We start from the raw sequence: 18,821 nt of genomic DNA, 5'->3' as shown, positions 1-18,821 counted from the left end.
ATCCCGCTGGGGTGCAAAAATAACAGTGTTAGGCACGTCATGTCGTTTAGAAGGCAGGCGTTTGTCTTATTAAATGATCCTAACCAAGTCATTAATGTTGCCTGGAATTTTAACGTGGAAGGGATGAATTGTATGGTGTTCGTCAGTATCGAAACGATGAGGTGTTTTTACTGTGGAGAACAGGGACACCAGAGGAAAGCCTGCCCGAGAAAGCGTAGACAGGGCAGGATCAGGGCGATGCTGGCGGGGAGGAAGTCGGGGGTGTTGGGGGTGAGCGGGAGGAAGAGTCGGCTCCTGCACCGCAGCCGCAGAGCGAGCCCGTGCTGACCGAGGAGGGGGCGATCCAGAAGGAAACCGGAGCAGAACCACCAACACCACGGCCTCGCACAAAGAGACCCAGCCGCAGCCTGTCACTGACGGGTTCGGAGGATAATACCGCTACTACTGAGAATGGTGAAGAATCATTCAAGGTAGTAGCGAAAAAGACATGATTTCAACGGAAGGCTGCAGAGCTGCCGAATGGCAGAGCGCAGCCAGTGCAGAACTCCAAACTCGTGCAGACAGGGAGACTGCGGGCTCCAGGCGGGGCGTCAGTCCCTCCCAACGCGGAGGAAGAGAGCACAGCGCAGGGTGAGCCGGGCGCGGTGCAAGACTCTCCGCTAGCTGAATCTCAGCCGCCTGAAATAGTGACGGCTGTGGCAGAGGCCGGTGTCGAGGAGTCGGAGGGAGCTGCGGAGGAGCGGATTCTCGGGGGCGAGCGAGAGGACAGCGCGGATGAGATGGAGGGGGAGCTCTCTGACTCCTCGCTTATCTCAGACATCCCTGATAGCCAACCCGTCAGTAAGAAAAAGTTATACACGCTTGAGCAGGTAAATGATTTTATGATAGAAACAAAAGGGAAAAGGGGAGTAGAAATAGAGAGTTTTTTCCCTGATCTAAGGTTATTTCTCCACTCCGCTCACGTTATAACAAGGAAAGCCACAATAGAAGAATTTGATCAGCCAAAACGTTATAGATTAAAAAAAATTGTTCAGAAAATTAAAAAGGATCTTAAAAGTGGTTCAAAATCTCTTGTTTAAAAATGGCTGTGTTTTATGAAACTTCTTTTATTACTTGTTTTAGTGTGTTAGTTTTTTTAGCTATGATGGAAAGGTGCGTTTTTATTTCTTTTAATCTAAACGGCTGCAGACAGTCTTTTAAGAGGGCGCAGCTAGTCGAGTTTTTAGAGCAGAAGCAGGCGGGGGTGGTGTTTCTGCAGGAAACGCACTCGGATCAGGAGAATGAGGAGGCGTGGCGAGCGGAGTGGGAGGGGCTGTGCGTGATGAGTCACGGCGCTAGTACTAGTGCAGGAGTAGCCGTGCTTTTTAAACCCAGCCTGGGGGCAGTTTTACTAGATATGGATGAAATCGAGAAAGGGAGGATTTTAAAAGTAAGAGCTAGGCTGGGCAGTACAGTGTATGTTTTTATTAATATTTATGCCCCCAATAGAGGGGGGGAACGAATTTTATTTTTTAAGAAATTAAAGCAAGCTCTTTTTAATATTAATAATAATGATGTGGTGGTAGTAGGAGGAGATTTTAATTGTACTGTTAATTTTAATATTGATAGAAATAATGATGAACCACACCCTCAGTCCTCCAGAGAGTTGGCTGCATTGTTAGAGTCCAGTGACCTGGTTGACATATGGAGATGCCTGCACCCCAGTTCAAGACAATACACCTGGTCTCAGTATCACACAGACTGTGTATATAGAGCAAGACTAGACCGGTTTTATACTTCTAAAAACGATTTAAATAAATTTATCAAAGCAAGAATCATCCCCAGTAGTCTCTCTGACCACCACTGTCTATTAATTACAGTAATAATTCAATCAGAACCCCACAGAGCATCTTACTGGCATTTCAATGTAAAATTATTACAAGATGTAAAATTTAAGCAACAATTCAAACTTTTTTGGATAATTTGGAAAAAAGAAAAAGCACAATATAAAGATTTAAGACAGTGGTGGGACATTGGCAAAATACAAATTAAATGTTTTTGTCAACAATATACTATAAATGCAACCAGGTCACTGAACACAGCCGTGAGAGAACTGGAGTCCAAAATCCTCCTCCTAGAGGAAAGTTTAAATTCAGAATTTAAAGAACAGACCCTGGAGAACCTAAAAGAGCAGAAAATCGCGCTGGGGAGCTTGCTGAAGGAAAGAGTGAAGGGGGCGATTGTGCGTTCCAGATTCATGGAGTTGAGAGACATGGATGCCCCCACTAGTTTCTTCTTCAACCTGGAGAGGAAGAGAGCGGACAGTAGACAGCTGTGTTGTATCAGGACTCCTGGTGGGAAAGAACTGCACACCCGGGAGGAAATCAGCAGAGAGGCGGTGCGTTTTTACAAGGAACTTTATAATAAAGAACTGTGCAACATAGAGGACACTGAGCGGCTGCTCCAGGGGTTACCCAGCCTCAGTGAGAAGGAGCAGATTCAGCTGGACGCACCGCTGACCCACCAGGAGATGACCGCCGCTGTCAAGCAGCTCTCCAGCGGAAAGGTTCCCGGGATCGATGGACTGCCAGCAGAATTTTATAATAATTTCTGGGATATAATGGGGGAGGATTTGCTCCAGGTTCTGAGAGAGAGCCTCAGCCACAAGGAACTGCCTCTTAGCTGCCGTAGGGCAGTGGTTACACTGCTGCCCAAGAAGGGAGACCTATGCCAGCTTAAAAATTGGAGACCTGTGTCAATTTTATGTTCTGATTTAAAGATTTTATCCAAAACAATCGCTAATAGATTAAAAAGTGTTATTGGAACTGTAATACATATGGATCAAACATTGTATACCGGGTCGCTCTATTTTTGATAACTTGTTTTTTATTCGAGATTTTTTAACTGTAAGTGATATTTGTGATTTTAATGTAGGAATAGTCTCCCTGGATCAAGAGAAGGCTTTCGACAGAGTCGACCACACCTACCTCTTTCATACACTGGAAGCCTTCGGGTTCGGTCCTGGTTTTATTTCTTATATTCGGCTTTTATATTCCAACATTTTTAGTATTTTAAAGATCAACAATGGGCTGAGTCAGCCCTTCCCAGTGTGCAGGGGTATAAGGCAGGGCTGTGCCCTGTCTGGTATGCTGTATTCACTGGTTATAGAGCCCCTGCTGCACCTGCTGAGGGTCAGGTTAGCTGGATGGACAGTGCCCTCCTCGCCCTCCACACCCTCCTCTGCCACAGTGAAGGTGTCTGCCTACACAGACGATGTGACTGTGTTTGTGAGTGGGGATGCAGATGTCCAAGCGCTGCAGCAGACTCTAAATGAGTTCCAGAGAGCATCTTCTGCCAGAGTAAACTGGGCAAAATGTGACACCTTCCTGTCAGGCAGCTGGGATGAGGGCACCCCTCCTTTCCTGCCTGAGGGGCTGAAATGGAACAGAACAGGTATTAAAGTGTTGGGGGTGCACCTCGGAACAGAAAACTACATGAAAAAGAACTGGGAGGGTTTGTTGGACAGGGTGAGGGGGCGGCTGCAGAGGTGGAAGGGACTGCTGGCTCAACTGTCCTTCAAGGGCCGTGTGCTTGTTATTAATAATCTGGTGGCCTCTAGCTTGCGGCACAAGCTGGTATGCTGGGGCCTGGTGAAGGAGATCCAGAGAGTGTTGCTGGAGTTCTTTTGGAGCGGGAGACACAGTTTGAGGCCGGCAGTCCTCTACCTCCCTAGTGATGAGGGGGGGCAGGGGCTAGTCAGCATTGCCAGCAGGGTGGCAGCCTTCAGACTGCAGGCAGTTCAGAGACTCCTGTACACTGAGGAGGAGGCTCATTGGAAGAGGCTGGCCTGTTTCCTTCTCAATAGATTTGGGGGGCTGGGGTTAGGAAAACACCTGTTTTTAATTGAGAACACCAGTTTTAGTAAAGCAGGACTTCCTCCTTTTTATCAAAGTATTTTAAAAGCCTGGCAGCTGGTGAGGGTGGAAAGGGATGTGGAGTCCTTGACAGGGCAGGACCTGTTTGAGGAGCCCCTATTTTTTAATCCACTCTTTCCAGTTAAGTTCCTCCAGTCGATGACGCTCTGTGCCAGTTTTTTAAAAGCAGGTGTAACCAGGATGGTCCACCTGTTAAACCTTGAGCTCTCCTGCTGGCTAACTGCCTCCCAGCTAACTGCACAGCTAGGCTGGCACTCAGAGAGGCTTGCAGAAAGACTGATGGGTGAGTTGAGGGGCTGCCTCTCCCCGCGGCTCAAGGCAGTCCTAAGGGAGGAGTTGTCCAGAGGCACAGAGCAGAGACAGCTTTCCTTATTTCCAGGGATGATCGTGTCACCAGCAGTAGGTGAGGAAGGTGAGGGGGGTGGAGAGAATGGAGGGACTTTGCTTAAATTGCAGAATGTGGAGGAAATTATCTTTCACACAATGAATGGAAAACATATATACAAATTGTGTGTTAAAGCCACAGAGTATAGTAGGCTAAGGGGTCTGGTAGACTCTAAGTGGCGAGCTTACTTGGCTGTAGAGGAGGGGCACAGGCCGGTGTGGAGGGTGCTGTACAAGCCGCCTCTCGCCAAGAGAGTGGGGGACCTGCAGTGGAAGATTCTACACTGCATTGTGTCCACAGACAGGTTTCTCCATAGAGTGGACCCCAGCATCAGTGAGCAGTGCGCTTTTTGCTCAGCAGAGGAAACTCTCTTTCATGCCTACAGTGAGTGTGAGAGGCTGCGGCCACTTTTTAATTTACTGCAGGGAATCCTGAATAATTTAGGGGTCGTTTTTAGTAAGGAGCTTTTTATTTTTGGGGTTCTATACAGTTTTAAAATGAAAAACAGGTGTGTTCTTATTAATTTTTTAATTGGACAGGCAAAATTGGCTATTTTAAAGACAAGGAAAAATCAACTCTCTGGTTCTGGACTGACCAGTTTAGTGGTTCAGTTCAGGGTGCTCGTGGTCAGCCAGATCAGAGTAGAGTTTGAGTATTTTAAACTGGTCAGTAACCTGAAGGACTTTCAGGAGAGGTGGTGTGTGGGAGACGCCTTGTGTGCTGTGAGTGAGGAGGGGGAGCTCCAGTTTTTGTTCTAATTTTATTTAATTTTTGTTTTACAGTGTTTTATTTTTGGCTTTTATCTGTTTTCAACAAAGAAAAAAACACTGTTTAATATTGATTTTTTAATGATCTTTTTATTTTGTTTAAAATCTGTTTTTAAGGAGAACACGATGTATTTTAGGATTTTTTAAATTTTGCTCAGGCAGTAGGAATCTTAACTTTTGTTGTGTTTTACCTTTATTTGGGTAAATAATGGATGAATTAATGGATTTTATTTGCAATATTTAAATAAAGGATCTTAAAAGTCAAAGTCTCTAAAACCTCTGAAAAATGAGAAGGCACACACAAGCTTGTAATACAGCCTCTCTCTCTCTCTCTCCTTCTTCTCTCTCTCTGATCTCTCTCTCTCTAAAAACCTCTGATTTTACTCTGTCGTGTGTGTCCGAACAAATACAGCTCTCTCTCTCTCTCTCTCTCTCTCTTTAAACCTCTAAAAATGAGACAGCACACACAGGCTTGTAATACAGCCTCTCTCTCTCTAAAGCCTCTGAAAAACGAGACAGCACACACAGGCTTGTAACATAGCCTCTCTCTCTCTCTCACTCTTTAAAACCTCTGAAAAATGAGACAGCACACACAGGCTTGTAATACAGCCTCGCTCTTTCCCTTTAAACCCTCTGAAAAATGCCACTCCTAGGAAGGCATCTTCTGCTTTCACAACTTAAAGCAACGGTTTGTTAAAGTTAGTCATAGTGTACTGCGCACTTCAGTACCAAACTCTCTCAATGAGCTATGATCACCTGCTCAGTGACAGCTTACTGTGCACTTCAGTACCAAACTCTCTCAATGAGCTATGATCACCTGCTCAGTGACAGCTTACTGTGCACTTCAGTACCAAACTCTCTCAATGAGCTATGATCACCTGCTCAGTGACAGCTTACTGTGCACTTCAGTACCAAACTCTCGCAATGAGCTATGATCACCTGCTCAGTGACAGCTTACTGTGCACTTCAGTACCAAACTCTCTCAATGAGCTATGATCACCTGCTCAGTGACAGCTTACTGTGCACTTCAGTACCAAACTCTCTCAATGAGCTATGATCACCTGCTCAGTGACAGCTTACTGTGCACTTCAGTACCAAACTCTCTCAATGAGCTATGATCACCTGCTGACAGCTTACTGTGCACTTCAGTACCAAACTCTCTCAATGAGCTATGATCACCTGCTCAGTGACAGCTTACTGTGCACTTCAGTACCAAACTCTCTCAATGAGCTATGATCACCTGCTCAGTGACAGCTTACTGTGCACTTCAGTACCAAACTCTCTCAATGAGCTATGATCACCTGCTCAGTGACAGCTTACTGTGCACTTCAGCACCAAACTCTCTCAATGAGCTATGATCACCTGCTCAGTGACAGCTTACTGTGCACTTCAGCACCAAACTCTCTCAATGAGCTATGATCACCTGCTCAGTGACAGCTTACTGTGCACTTCAGCACCAAACTCTCTCAATGAGCTATGATCACCTGCTCAGTGACAGCTTGACAGGTGATGGCAGGAGTACCCCAAGCTCAAGCACACACGTAGTAATCAGTTAGTCATTTATTTAGTGTTTCTGTTCTTTGTTTTTGCTTTTGTTAAAGCTAAAAATGTAGTGCCCCATACTGTAGAAATTGACAGCTTATTCTGTAATAGACAGGTTGCTACTGTATAAGGCAATAGTGGTGTATCCGGCTGAAATTTAATATGCAAGCTAAGTGAGATGACTCACATGTCGAGCACAGCTGTTTGATTCAGTCTTTACTGTAGTCCTCTTAATGCAATGAAAAGATTATTGGGAACTTCCATGACGAAGTACATCTTTGCAGTGCATCGACTCTGACTGTAAACCCAAACACAAGCAAAGCTCTTCCCAGAATGGCATGCAGTGAAGCGGCTGCTGTAATGACAGTGAACCGCCAAGATAACGCTTCAAAAGAAGAATTTGGAGAATAATTCCCGTTTAAGAATGTGTATTTGGAGTGGTGTTCCAGTGCCTTCAGATTCAGGATGACACCACTGCTAGTAACATGGGAGTTTGAAGGGACACTGCAGCTTTCAAGACAAAGAACAAAAAACAGACAAATCCATCGATGGACACAACAGGCAATTCGCAAAGGCAGCATGCAAAAGAGCAATGATGAAAAGGATAATACTGTACATACACTGGGGGCTGCAATGACCTGCACCTGCTCACACTGGGGAATGGAAACAAAGAAAAACAGAAAAACAACAACAATCAGGAAAGATGAATAATGTACACACACATAGATAGATATGTATATAAGAACAGCCTGCAAACAAATTACAAACACACCGAATATACAAACTCAAAGTATTAACAGTCTTCACAATGCACATTCCATTATTGTGTACAATGCGGTGAAGCAGTAACTATGCAGAATGAAGAATGCATTTACTGCATGCATGCTTGCATTTTGCACATTTGTTCTGTAGCAAACTAAATGTATTGATGTCTCCAGTGTATACTATACTGTTTATCACTGTACATCCCTGTCACTAAGTAAAGGGTCGCTTCCTTCAGGACCACACACCTCCAATACCCAGCACGGCATCATCATCATGACCATCAGTATCATTATTATTATTATTATTAAATTGTACAAATTCCCTCAATTTCATTTGAGCAAATGCTACTGTAGTTGGGTGCTGTTTCGTGTGAAATCCCAGGTGTATTAACTGTGTGCACATGTTGTGTGTGCACAAAGTGTTATTTTGTGGGGTGTTTGTTGCACACCGCTGTCTGTTTTAGAGTAAGCACCATGTACTGCACTGGAAAGGGAGGCAATGATCAGGTGTCACTTGTACATTTCAGGAGATCAAACGTACATGCCAATGACATTTCAGGACCACAAAGATCAAACACAGTACTAGCAATATAGTACAGCAGCCGAGTTTTCAGCTTATTTCTTGAGACATGATCACGGAAGAGAATGAATCCACTCAGTTATGAAATTACTGTGAGAGCCCTTCTCAGCTGTTCTGCTTCATGTTAATATTTGACAGCCAGGCACTGATACAGCACCTCGTTTTCATGTTGTGTTGATCTATATCTAATTGGATGTGTTGCTGCTGTAGCTAGAGATAATCCTGCTCATCTTCCCAGCGCAGTGACACGGTCTACCTATTCAGTGCCTTATTTCTGCACTGCAGACATGCACTAGATCCACATACTGAACATTACTCCACATGACAGCAAAAAAGAATGACAAGTTTATCCAAAAACATAATCCGGCAAAATGTGCTAAAAAAAACAGTGTAGGAGTGAAAAGTGCAAACATTTCGGTCAATTCAAGACCATCCTCAGTGACTGTATTTTTTGTATAAACTTGGTATTCTGGTGAATTCTCTTATGCTGCCGTATTTCAGTGTTCAGTGTGCAGATCTAGTGCAGGTCATTGATTTATAAACTATTGGTGATCTGCTCACCTGCTCTACACTACCTGTTGGACAGCACTGTCTAAAAGTACAGTGAATTGCTACTTTAAATTCTTCCTGTTTTAAACAGATACCTTTGTTAAATATACTCTGTGCTTGTGCTGTGTCTGGACTTGAACATGTGTGCTTTTTGTCTGCCTCACCTCTTAAAATAAAAAAGAAAGTTAAATATTTTAGCAAGTTAAAAAAAAAAAAAGACTTCTAAATGAATTTGAGATCAGAGTGTGGGCTCATTTTTTTTATTGCAGTACTGTACAGTGCGTGTCTTCAGGGCTCTGAATCCATGGAGAGTGTGGTCTCGGTACACTAATACAGTCCTGTCTCGCACTGGGAGACACACAGTCCTACCTTGGGAAGCGTCCCGTTCTCCTCCGCGGGCGCGGGGAGGGAGCTGCTGCTGCTGCTGCTGCTGTTGTTACAGGAGGGCGGCTCTGCATTGTTGCTCCGGAAGCAGCACAGCAAGGTGCTGAAGATGCTTCTACTCCTCTGCTTCTTTAAGCAGCTGTTCGACTGGGAAACTGTACATGGAAAACAAACACAAATATCAATACCTTCACACCTGTGGAAAACAACCAGAACAAGCCCTGCAAATTACAATGAAACCGCCCCAAACAAGCCCTGCAAATTACACTGAAACCACCCCAAACAAGCCCTGCAAATTACACTGAAACCACCCCAAACAAGCCCTGCAAATTACACTGAAACCACCCCAAACAAGCCCTGCAAATTACACTGAAACCACCCAAACAAGCCCTGCAAATTACACTGAAACCACCCCAAACAAGCCCTGCAAATTACACTGAAACCACCCCAAACAAGCCCCGCAAATTACACTGAAACCACCCCAAACAAGCCCTGCAAATTACACTGAAACCGCCCCAAACAAGCCCTGCAAATTACACTGAAACCACCCCAAACAAGCCCTGCAAATTACACTGAAACCACCCCAAACAAGCCCTGCAAATTACACTGAAACCACCCCAAACAAGCCCTGCAAATTACACTGAAACCACCCCAAACAAGCCCTGCAAATTACACTGAAACCACCCCAAACAAGCCCTGCAAATTACACTGAAACCACCCCAAACAAGCCCTGCAAATTACACTGAAACCACCCCAAACAAGCCCTGCAAATTACACTGAAACCACCCCAAACAAGCCCTGCAAATTACACTGAAACCACCCCAAACAAGCCCTGCAAATTACACTGAAACCACCCCAAACAAGCCCTGCAAATTACACTGAAACCACCCCAAACAAGCCCTGCAAATTACACTGAAACCACCCCAAACAAGCCCTGCAAATTACACTGAAACCGCCCCAAACAAGCCCTGCAAATTACACTGAAACCGCCCCAAACAAGCCCTGCAAATTACACTGAAACCACCCCAAACAAGCCCTGCAAATTACACTGAAACCACCTCAAACAAGCCCTGCAAATTACACTGAAACCGCCCCAAACAAGCCCTGCAAATTACACTGAAACCGCCACAAAAAAGCCCTGCAAATTACACTGAAACCGCCCCAAAACAAGCCCTGCAAATTACACTGAAACCGCCCCAAACAAGCCCTGCAAATTACACTGAAACCGCCCCAAACAAGCCCTGCAAATTACACTGAAACCGCCCCAAACAAGCCCTGCAAATTACACTGAAACCACCTCAAACAAGCCCTGCAAATTACACTGAAACCACCCCAAACAAGCCCTGCAAATTACACTGAAACCACCCCAAACAAGCCCTGCAAATTACACTGAAACCACCCCAAAACAAGCCCTGCAAATTACACTGAAACCGCCCCAAACAAGCCCTGCAAATTACACTGAAACCACCCCAAACAAGCCCTGCAAATTACACTGAAACCACCCCAAACAAGCCCCGCAAATTACACTGAAACCACCCCAAACAAGCCCTGCAAATTACACTGAAACCACCCCAAACAAGCCCTGCAAATTACACTGAAACCACCCAAACAAGCCCTGCAAATTACACTGAAACCACCCCAAACAAGCCCTGCAAATTACACTGAAACCACCCCAAACAAGCCCTGCAAATTACACTGAAACCGCCCCAAACAAGCCCTGCAAATTACACTGAAACCACCCCAAACAAGCCCTGCAAATTACACTGAAACCACCCCAAACAAGCCCTGCAAATTACACTGAAACCACCCAAACAAGCCCTGCAAATTACACTGAAACCGCCCCAAACAAGCCCTGCAAATTACACTGAAACCGCCCCAAACAAGCCCTGCAAATTACACTGACACCGCCCCAAACAAGCCCTGCAAATTACACTGAAACCACCCCAAACAAGCCCTGCAAATTACACTGAAACCGCCACAAAAAAGCCCTGCAAATTACACTGAAACCGCCCCAAAACAAGCCCTGCAAATTACACTGAAACCGCCCCAAAAAAGCCCTGCAAATTACACTGAAACCGCCCCAAAACAAGCCCTGCAAATTACACTGACACCGCCCCAAACAAGCCCTGCAAATTACACTGAAACCACCCCAAACAAGCCCTGCAAATTACACTGAAACCGCCCCAAACAAGCCCTGCAAATTACACTGAAACCGCCCCAAACAAGCCCTGCAAATTACACTGAAACCACCCCAAACAAGCCCTGCAAATTACACTGAAACCACCCCAAACAAGCCCTGCAAATTACACTGAAACCGCCCCAAACAAGCCCTGCAAATTACACTGAAACCACCTGAAGTAACTTACAAAAAATAGATGGTGAGTAAGTAGATTCAAGAAAATCCACAGAGTCCTTTTCTTCAACCAGTTGTTAGGTTTATTGAAATATGCAGGGAGTCTGGTCCCAGGTACAGGACAAACACAATACTCAACATTACAATGTTTGCGTGACATTAAATACCCTTCTGTATAGATGGTCCACCTCCCCTTTCTCTTACACTTAACCAATGGTCAAGGTACAACACATTATTCTGTTAATTTAGTGTGTGTGTGTGTGTGTGTGTGTGTGTGTGCGTGTGTGTGTGTGTGTGTGTGTGTAGTCTAATGTGACAACCTCTGAACTCAGTGCATTCTTCACACTCCTGGAGACAAAAGGTCCATACATCTGCCTTTTGTTATCTCCTTGCGACCCCCTTTGATGCCAGTGGCATTATCTCTTTTGATCTCTCTGAAGTCTAGAGCCTGTTCCCTTCTAGTCCACAGCATTGTTATCTCATTAGCTTGCAGTCATTGTTGGGCAGTTTGTAGACGTATCGTCTCTATCAGTGGTTAGCAGTACATGCAATTTGAACCAAACAGTCTGCTATCTGCAATATTAGCCTCTTTTCAGAAAAAACACCAGTATAGCTCTGCCAGTCCACATGCGTAGCAAACTGCTAATCAATTCTCAATCCATGTTTTCCAACACCGCCCCAAAACAAGCCCTGCAAATTACACTGAAACCACCCAAACAAGCCCTCCAAATTACACTGAAACCACCTCAAACAAGCCCTGCAAATTACATTGAAACCACCTCAAACAAGCCCTGCAAATTACATTGAAACCACCTCAAACAAGCCCTGCAAATTACATTGAAACCACCCAAACAAGCCCCACAAATTACACTGAAGCCACCCAAACAAGCCCCGCAAATTACACTGAAGCCACCCAAACAAGCCCCGCAAATTACACTGAAACCACCCAAACAAGCCCTGCAAATTACACTGAAACCACCCCAAACAAGCCCTGCAAATTACATTGAAACCACTGCTTCATTTATTTCAGCAAGGCCCCGGTGTAGGATGCAGTGCAACAGGACCGTTTTTACAATATACAGCGAAAGCTCTGTAACTCTCAGTCCTGTATCTCCTCTGATACGATGCTTAGACACTCCTCCATATTATTATTGAACTCTGTAACGCTCATTCCTGTATCTCCTCTGATACGATGCTTAGACACTCCTCTATATTATTATTGAACTCTATAATGCTCATTCCTGTATCTCCTCTGATACGATGCTTAGACACTCCTCTGTATTATTATTGAACTCTGTAACTCCCAGTCCTGTATCTCCTCTGATACGATGCTTAGACACTCCTCCATATTATTATTGAACTCTGTAACGCTCATTCCTGTATCTCCTCTGATACGATGCTTAGACACTCCTCTATTATTATTGAACTCTGTAACTCCCAGTCCTGTATCTCCTCTGATACGATGCTTAGACACTCCTCCATATTATTATTGAACTCTGTAACGCTCATTCCTGTATCTCCTCTGATACGATGCTTAGACACTCCACTATATTATTATTGAACTCTGTAACGCTCATTCCTGTATCTCCTCTGATACGATGCTTAGACACTCCTCTATATTATTATTGAACTCTGTAATGCTCAATCCTGTATCTCCTCTGATACGATGCTTAGACACTCCTCTATATTATTATTGAACTCTGTAATGCTCATTCCTGTATCTCCTCTGATACGATACTTATCCACTCCTCTATATTATTATTTTGTAAATCCAGCCTCACAAGTCAGACTTTTTCACATGCAGGACACTATGTGTTAACGGACAAGGAAAAAAAAAAAAAAAAAAGCTTTTCTAGTTTAAAAAATGTTTGGGTATTACAGGGCTAAAAGGAATAAAGACTTTGAGTTCTAGTAATTAGCGCTGTCAGAAAACTCTGCACACTACCTGTCAGTGCACGGGGACCTGAGATACAGATAACACTGTTGAAACAGTAGTGGATTTGTGATTACTGAAGGACCAAGGGAGAGGCTTGGGTTTGTAATAAAGAATCTGTAATTGTGCTAATCTGGGTGCATGTGAAACCACCTATTAGAGGGTAGCCAGCATTCAATCAGCAGCTTTAAAGAGATTTAGACAAGATTCAAGCTTGTGCTGACACATGGCAGACGTGAATAAATGCAAAGTCTTGCACAAAGGGTGCAAAAACATAACAGGCCAGTACAGCATGAATAGTAACGAAATAGAGGAGGTTATGAATGAAAAGGACTTGGGGGAAGGAGTGGATGAATCTCTTAAGCCAACTAGACAGTGCGGAGACACCATAAAAAAAAGCAAATAGAATGTTATGTTATATATTCAAGACAGCTGAACTGAGATCAAGATGCATTGAAATTATAAACCGCACTGGTACAGCCACACCTAGAATACTGTGTCCAGTTCATAAGACAGACATTGAGGCTTTTACAGAGGAAAGCAATACAGACATTGAGGCTTTTACAAAGGACAGCAACACGATTTATTCCAGGATTGAAGGGCATTTCATGTGAAGATAGACTCAAAGAGATGAATCTGTATAGCCTAGAAAGGAGGAGAGCCAGGGGCGACTTAGAGGTATTTAAAATTGTCAACGGGCTTAAAGTAACTGCTGAGAATTATTTCACAGGTCACAGAGAACAGAACCAGGGGCCACAGGTGGAAGTTGAAGAAGGGCATACTCAGAACCGAGGGGAGAAGGGCATACTCAGAACCGAGGGGAGAACGAGCTTTTTAACAGAAAGGGTGGCGAGCCATTGGAGCAGGCTGCCAGACAGAGTTGTTGAAGCACAGACCTTCAAGAATAGACTGGATGCTGTCATGAACAATAACGTACAACCCTCTGTGACCACTAGACGACCTTTAGCTAGCCATCTGGAGGAAGGGAGGTCCATTTAGCCACAGATTCTCAGAGGTTTCATTTCCCCTAACATGTTTAGGGGTTTTCTGTTTTTCCTCTCCTGAGAGCGAATGGACCACGCTGGCATCAAAGACAGCGAGCATAGGTGGGCCGAATGGCCTTTTCTCATCTAGAATTTCATCTTTTCTCATCTAAAATCCACAAACCAGCCATGAGCATGTAATCTGCACCAATGCAGCTCTGTAATCATCTCAACCCACAAACCAGCCATGAGCATGTAATCTGCACCAATGCAGCTCTGTATTCATCTCAATCCACAAACCAGCCATGAGCATGTAATCTGCACCACTGCAGCTCTGTATTTATATCAATCTACAAACCAGCCATGAGCATGTAATCTGCACCACTGCAGCTCTGTATTCATCTCAATCCACAAACCAGCCATGAGCATGTAATCTGCACCACTGCAGCTCTGTATTTATATCAATCTACAAACCAGCCAAGCAATGTCACTGTAAACACTACAAAAACAACTTGCAGTTCAAAAGGGCAAACTCTTTATTTCTACCTGCCAATGCACAAAGTACCTAACAGGACTGTAATCTAGACACAGGAAAACAACCTGGCAATAAATGTTTAAAAAGCAAATTGTATTTTAAAGAGGCTTTTGGTAAATAAAGTCCTTGGGGCTTGTTCATCATGTCGTTGCTCAGGCTGTTTAAAGTTCACACCGGGGTTTTCTGCCTGTGATCCAGCCCTGGCAGCCTGCAATCCACTTGAGAAGAGTGACCTCATCTCTTTAACCAGCCCTGCAGCAAGGAGGAGGAACGGGCTCTCTAACTCCAGCCCTGCAGCGAGGAGGAGGAACGGGCTCTCTAACTCCAGCCCTGCAGCGAGGAGGAGGAACGGGCTCTCTAACTCCAGCCCTGCAGCGAGGAGGAGGAACGGGCTCTCTAACTCCAGCCCTGCAGCGAGGAGGAGGAACGGGCTCTCTAACTCCAGCCCTGCAGCGAGGAGGAGGAACGGGCTCTCTAACTCCAGCCCTGCAGCGAGGAGGAGGAACGGGCTCTCTAACTCCAGCCCTGCAGCGAGGAGGAGGAACGGGCTCTCTAACTCCAGCCCTGCAGCGAGGAGGAGGAACGGGCTCTCTAACTCCAGCCCTGCAGCGAGGAGGAGGAACGGGCTCTCTAACTCCAGCCCTGCAGCGAGGAGGAATCTGTTTTGTGATTTCAGTTGAGAATTCCTCTTTAATAATGTAGTGGTCTCATTTACCAGGGTACAGTACTGTACTGTGTGTAAGGCATACAGTACATGCACTGCTGCAGGTACTGTTTCAGGACACCTCTAAATTGGATTTCAATATTCTAACATTTGAAATACTGTTAACAAAATCTGAAACCAAGTAAATCATGTGCAAGTTTAAGAGCTGTAACAAATTATATTTTAAAAAGCACGCACACACACACACACACACACACATATATACTTCACAGAATCACTAGGTACAAAAACCATAGCTTACTATGGGATGGAAATAAGACTCCTAGTGCATGGTAGTTTCACCTGTTCCTGGTTTTACTACAAGTCTGACTATCCACAGTGTGCAGGTAACAAGCTCACATGTGTCTTCAACTGCTGTGCGGGAGGAGTCCTATTTCCATCCGTGTACATTTCATAGGTTCCATTAACACAACTGGCCAGGTTTAAATACTGTAAAGTCTGTTACCTAGGCTACTGTCAACAACATGACTTCAGGATTACACTCAGAACTGTTCAGACTGCTCGAGTACTTTTTGTGCACAAACACCACAAATCTTTGTTTTGAGCTTTCAGCTACAGCAGGAATGCCCAGTCCAAAAACCTCACCCCTTCACAAGAAAGGGCTGAATCTAAAAACTATGCTGCAGTGTGCAGTCAACTCCAGCCCTGGCAGTTACAGCAAGGTTGCACTTGTGCACAAATTCGGTTTTAAGGCAAGGAGGCTAGTTCAATTACTCAAAAATCTGGGGAGTCAAATGAAAAAAAAAAAGCTTTGAATAAGGAAGAGAAATGTACAATTTTGAATCCTTTGCAGCTTGTCTGCAGCCCCACACTGTTGCAAGCTTGCAAAGAACAGTACCTCAAGAGAGATCTATAGCACGGCCCGAAACCACTCAGGCGATTGTTTGTAAATCAAGCCACATTTCTACACTAGATCTGCTGTACGTAAGCAGACATTACTTTGGTAGGACAATAATTTGTTAAAAATCAACACAGCAGAACTGGTCACTTAAATGCATTTCTTCACATGTCAATAAAAAAGTTAATTAGGTGAAAACTATTGTGCATTTACTAAGGCTAATAAATTAAATGATTAGGCTAACGGTAGTGTTTTCATTTTTAAAAGGCACTGCATTAAATGAAATGACATGTTTACATTACCATGACTGACGAGCTAATGAAATCAACTGTGCTAAAACACCTACCCACAACATCTACCTGGGACTTCAGGGGTGGGCAAAATACAACAGCTGAAGGATATACTGTAATTTCCAGTATTTTTACAATATGTTAGAGCTACTGTAAGATAGACTTAGTGTATGTGTTGCTCACTCCCCCTGTGCGTCTAAAGAGACCAGTCCCCTCCGCGTCCCTCCATGTTCAGGCTGGACGAGGGGGCGAGAGAGACAGGAAACCACACTCTGCCTGCATGAGCATCACATTCCATTCCAGCAGCTCCTCAACAAACAAGCCTTCTGCACTCAAACACAGCCAGCACTCAGAGCTGCTCAGAGCTCAGCAGAGCCCCCACGGGGCTTCCCGCTCAGTGCAGTCAAACACAGCCAGCACTCGGAGCTCAGCAGAGCCCCCACGGGGCCTCCCGCTCGGTGCAGTCAAACACAGCCAGAACTCGGAGCTCAGCAGAGCCCCCACGGGGCCTCCCGCTCGGTACAGTCAAACACAGCCAGCACTCGGAGCTCAGCAGAGCCCCCACAGGGCCTCCCGCTCGGTGCAGTCAAACACAGCCAGCACTCGGAGCTCAGCAGAGCCCCCACGGGGCCTCCCGCTCGGTGCAGTCAAACACAGCCAGCACTCGGAGCTCAGCAGAGCCCCCACGGGGCCTCCCGCTCGGTGCAGTCAAACACAGCCAGCACTCGGAGCTCAGCAGAGCCCCCACGGGGCCTCCCGCTCGGTGCAGTCAAACACAGCCAGCACTCGGAGCTCAGCAGAGCCCCCACGGGGCCTCCCGCTCGGTGCAGTCAAAGTTGACTACCAGACACAATATGAATCAATCAGTAAACATGTATTACTGTCATGACCCATGTGCATCAACATATGAAATGAACTGGATAAGTAAAAGAAAAGCAACAGGCAAGTGTATTAATAAACTAGAATAATAAAGAAACTAACGTTAATAACCCAACGTTAATGAACCAGCTGTCAAAGTAAATGAACACAGCACCCCTACACATGTTAAATGAGGCAGCAGCTCTAGATTAATTATAAACACAGTACAGGAGCAATATTCAAGACATGCACAAAATTATTTAACAGAATGGTGAAGCATCTCACCAGAACAAGAAACATCAAATTGCTTGGTGACTTGTGTCTGATTCTGTTTTTTTTTCCAAGAGATTAAACAATTTCCACCTTTTTGTAGCAAGAGAAACAGCTGCGAGTTTCGCTGTATTTACATACCATTCTGTAGCAATGCGGTGCACTCATGGAAATCAGAATGCAAAACGCAGCAATGATAAATGATGGCAGTTCTGGAAACACTGAATAAACCGTGTTCCTCTAGACACCCTCGCAATGACAAGTCAGTTTACAAAAGATTGAATAAACCATTTGAATTTAACTTTGATGAGTTATCAGGTTACAAAAACACTACTGTATCAGTTGTGAACGAATCGCTATTGGTGCCAAAAAGGTGGTCTTTTAAGTGAAGTTCTGGTTCCTTTAGGCAGAGCATTTACAATGGGAGAAAAATCTGTTTCACCACAAGAGTGTTCACTTAGCCGAACTGTGCTCCCAGGAGGCATTCCTATATGTGGGGACGACTGTACTACATTACTGTCCATCACTGTCACAGCCGCTAAATCATTATAAAAAGACAGAAACTGGAGGCCAGGGATTAACAGCCAGTGTCATTTCATTACCAATTAAAAGCCCTTTAAACACACACTTGTCAAGCAAAGCTAAACTGCCCACTCACAGTGAAATGAAACACGCAGAAGCCCTGGCCCAGTCACCAACACTTGCTATTAACTGCAGTGCACTCTGTTAAAATGGACAGCTCCTGCATTGTAAAAGCACTTTAAACACAAACACTGCAGGTCTGTGTCCTATCCTGTTACCTCTCCTGATTGAACACATAACCTCACAGGCATCCATGCGAGATGGAAGGTGAATGTCACTAACACAGCGCTCACACTTCACCTGGAGACACATGCAACAGAGCTGTGTTCCAATTATGAAGCCAAACTCTTAAAGCGCTGGCTCTGAAAATCACATCACAATAGATCAAAGTGAAGGGCACTCTTAGGTTTGTGGCTTACGTGTTTACTGTACATGGCACTGATGCACTTGTCACCATCTAAAAACGGTTTACGAGAGGAGCATTTGAAGATGTGGTGCTATTACTAAAACACATCCCTCTAGTTTATTGACACTACAGTACAACTTAAGGGATAAAAGCAATGTTCTGCT

General features: G+C 44.8%; 1 protein-coding gene across 3 annotated transcripts in view; it reads right to left on the bottom strand.

Moving 5' to 3' along the window:
* LOC121314027 (CTD small phosphatase-like protein) overlaps positions 1 to 18,821 on the bottom strand; it is a 67,731-nt gene that overhangs the window by 16,109 nt on the left and 32,801 nt on the right. The window contains exons 1-3 of one of the 3 annotated variants that reach the window (XM_041246797.1): positions 14,864 to 15,338; positions 8,871 to 9,040; positions 7,229 to 7,261 (exon numbers count right to left, since the gene is read on the bottom strand). In XM_041246797.1, coding sequence (XP_041102731.1) covers positions 7,229 to 7,261; positions 8,871 to 9,040; positions 14,864 to 14,927 — 267 coding nt within the window. In that variant the 5' untranslated portion in view covers positions 14,928 to 15,338. Of the gene's footprint in view, positions 1 to 7,228; positions 7,262 to 8,870; positions 9,041 to 14,863; positions 15,339 to 18,821 lie in introns of those variants that run through there. The other 2 variants (XM_041246796.1, XM_041246798.1) reach the window with 2 other exon arrangements.

The sequence above is a fragment of the Polyodon spathula genome, chromosome 4 (assembly GCF_017654505.1).
Source record: "Polyodon spathula isolate WHYD16114869_AA chromosome 4, ASM1765450v1, whole genome shotgun sequence".
Classification (NCBI taxonomy): Eukaryota; Metazoa; Chordata; class Actinopteri; order Acipenseriformes; family Polyodontidae; genus Polyodon; species Polyodon spathula.
The sequence above is the reverse complement of the archived record's forward strand: the minus strand, read 5'-3'. Positions and strand labels throughout refer to the sequence as shown.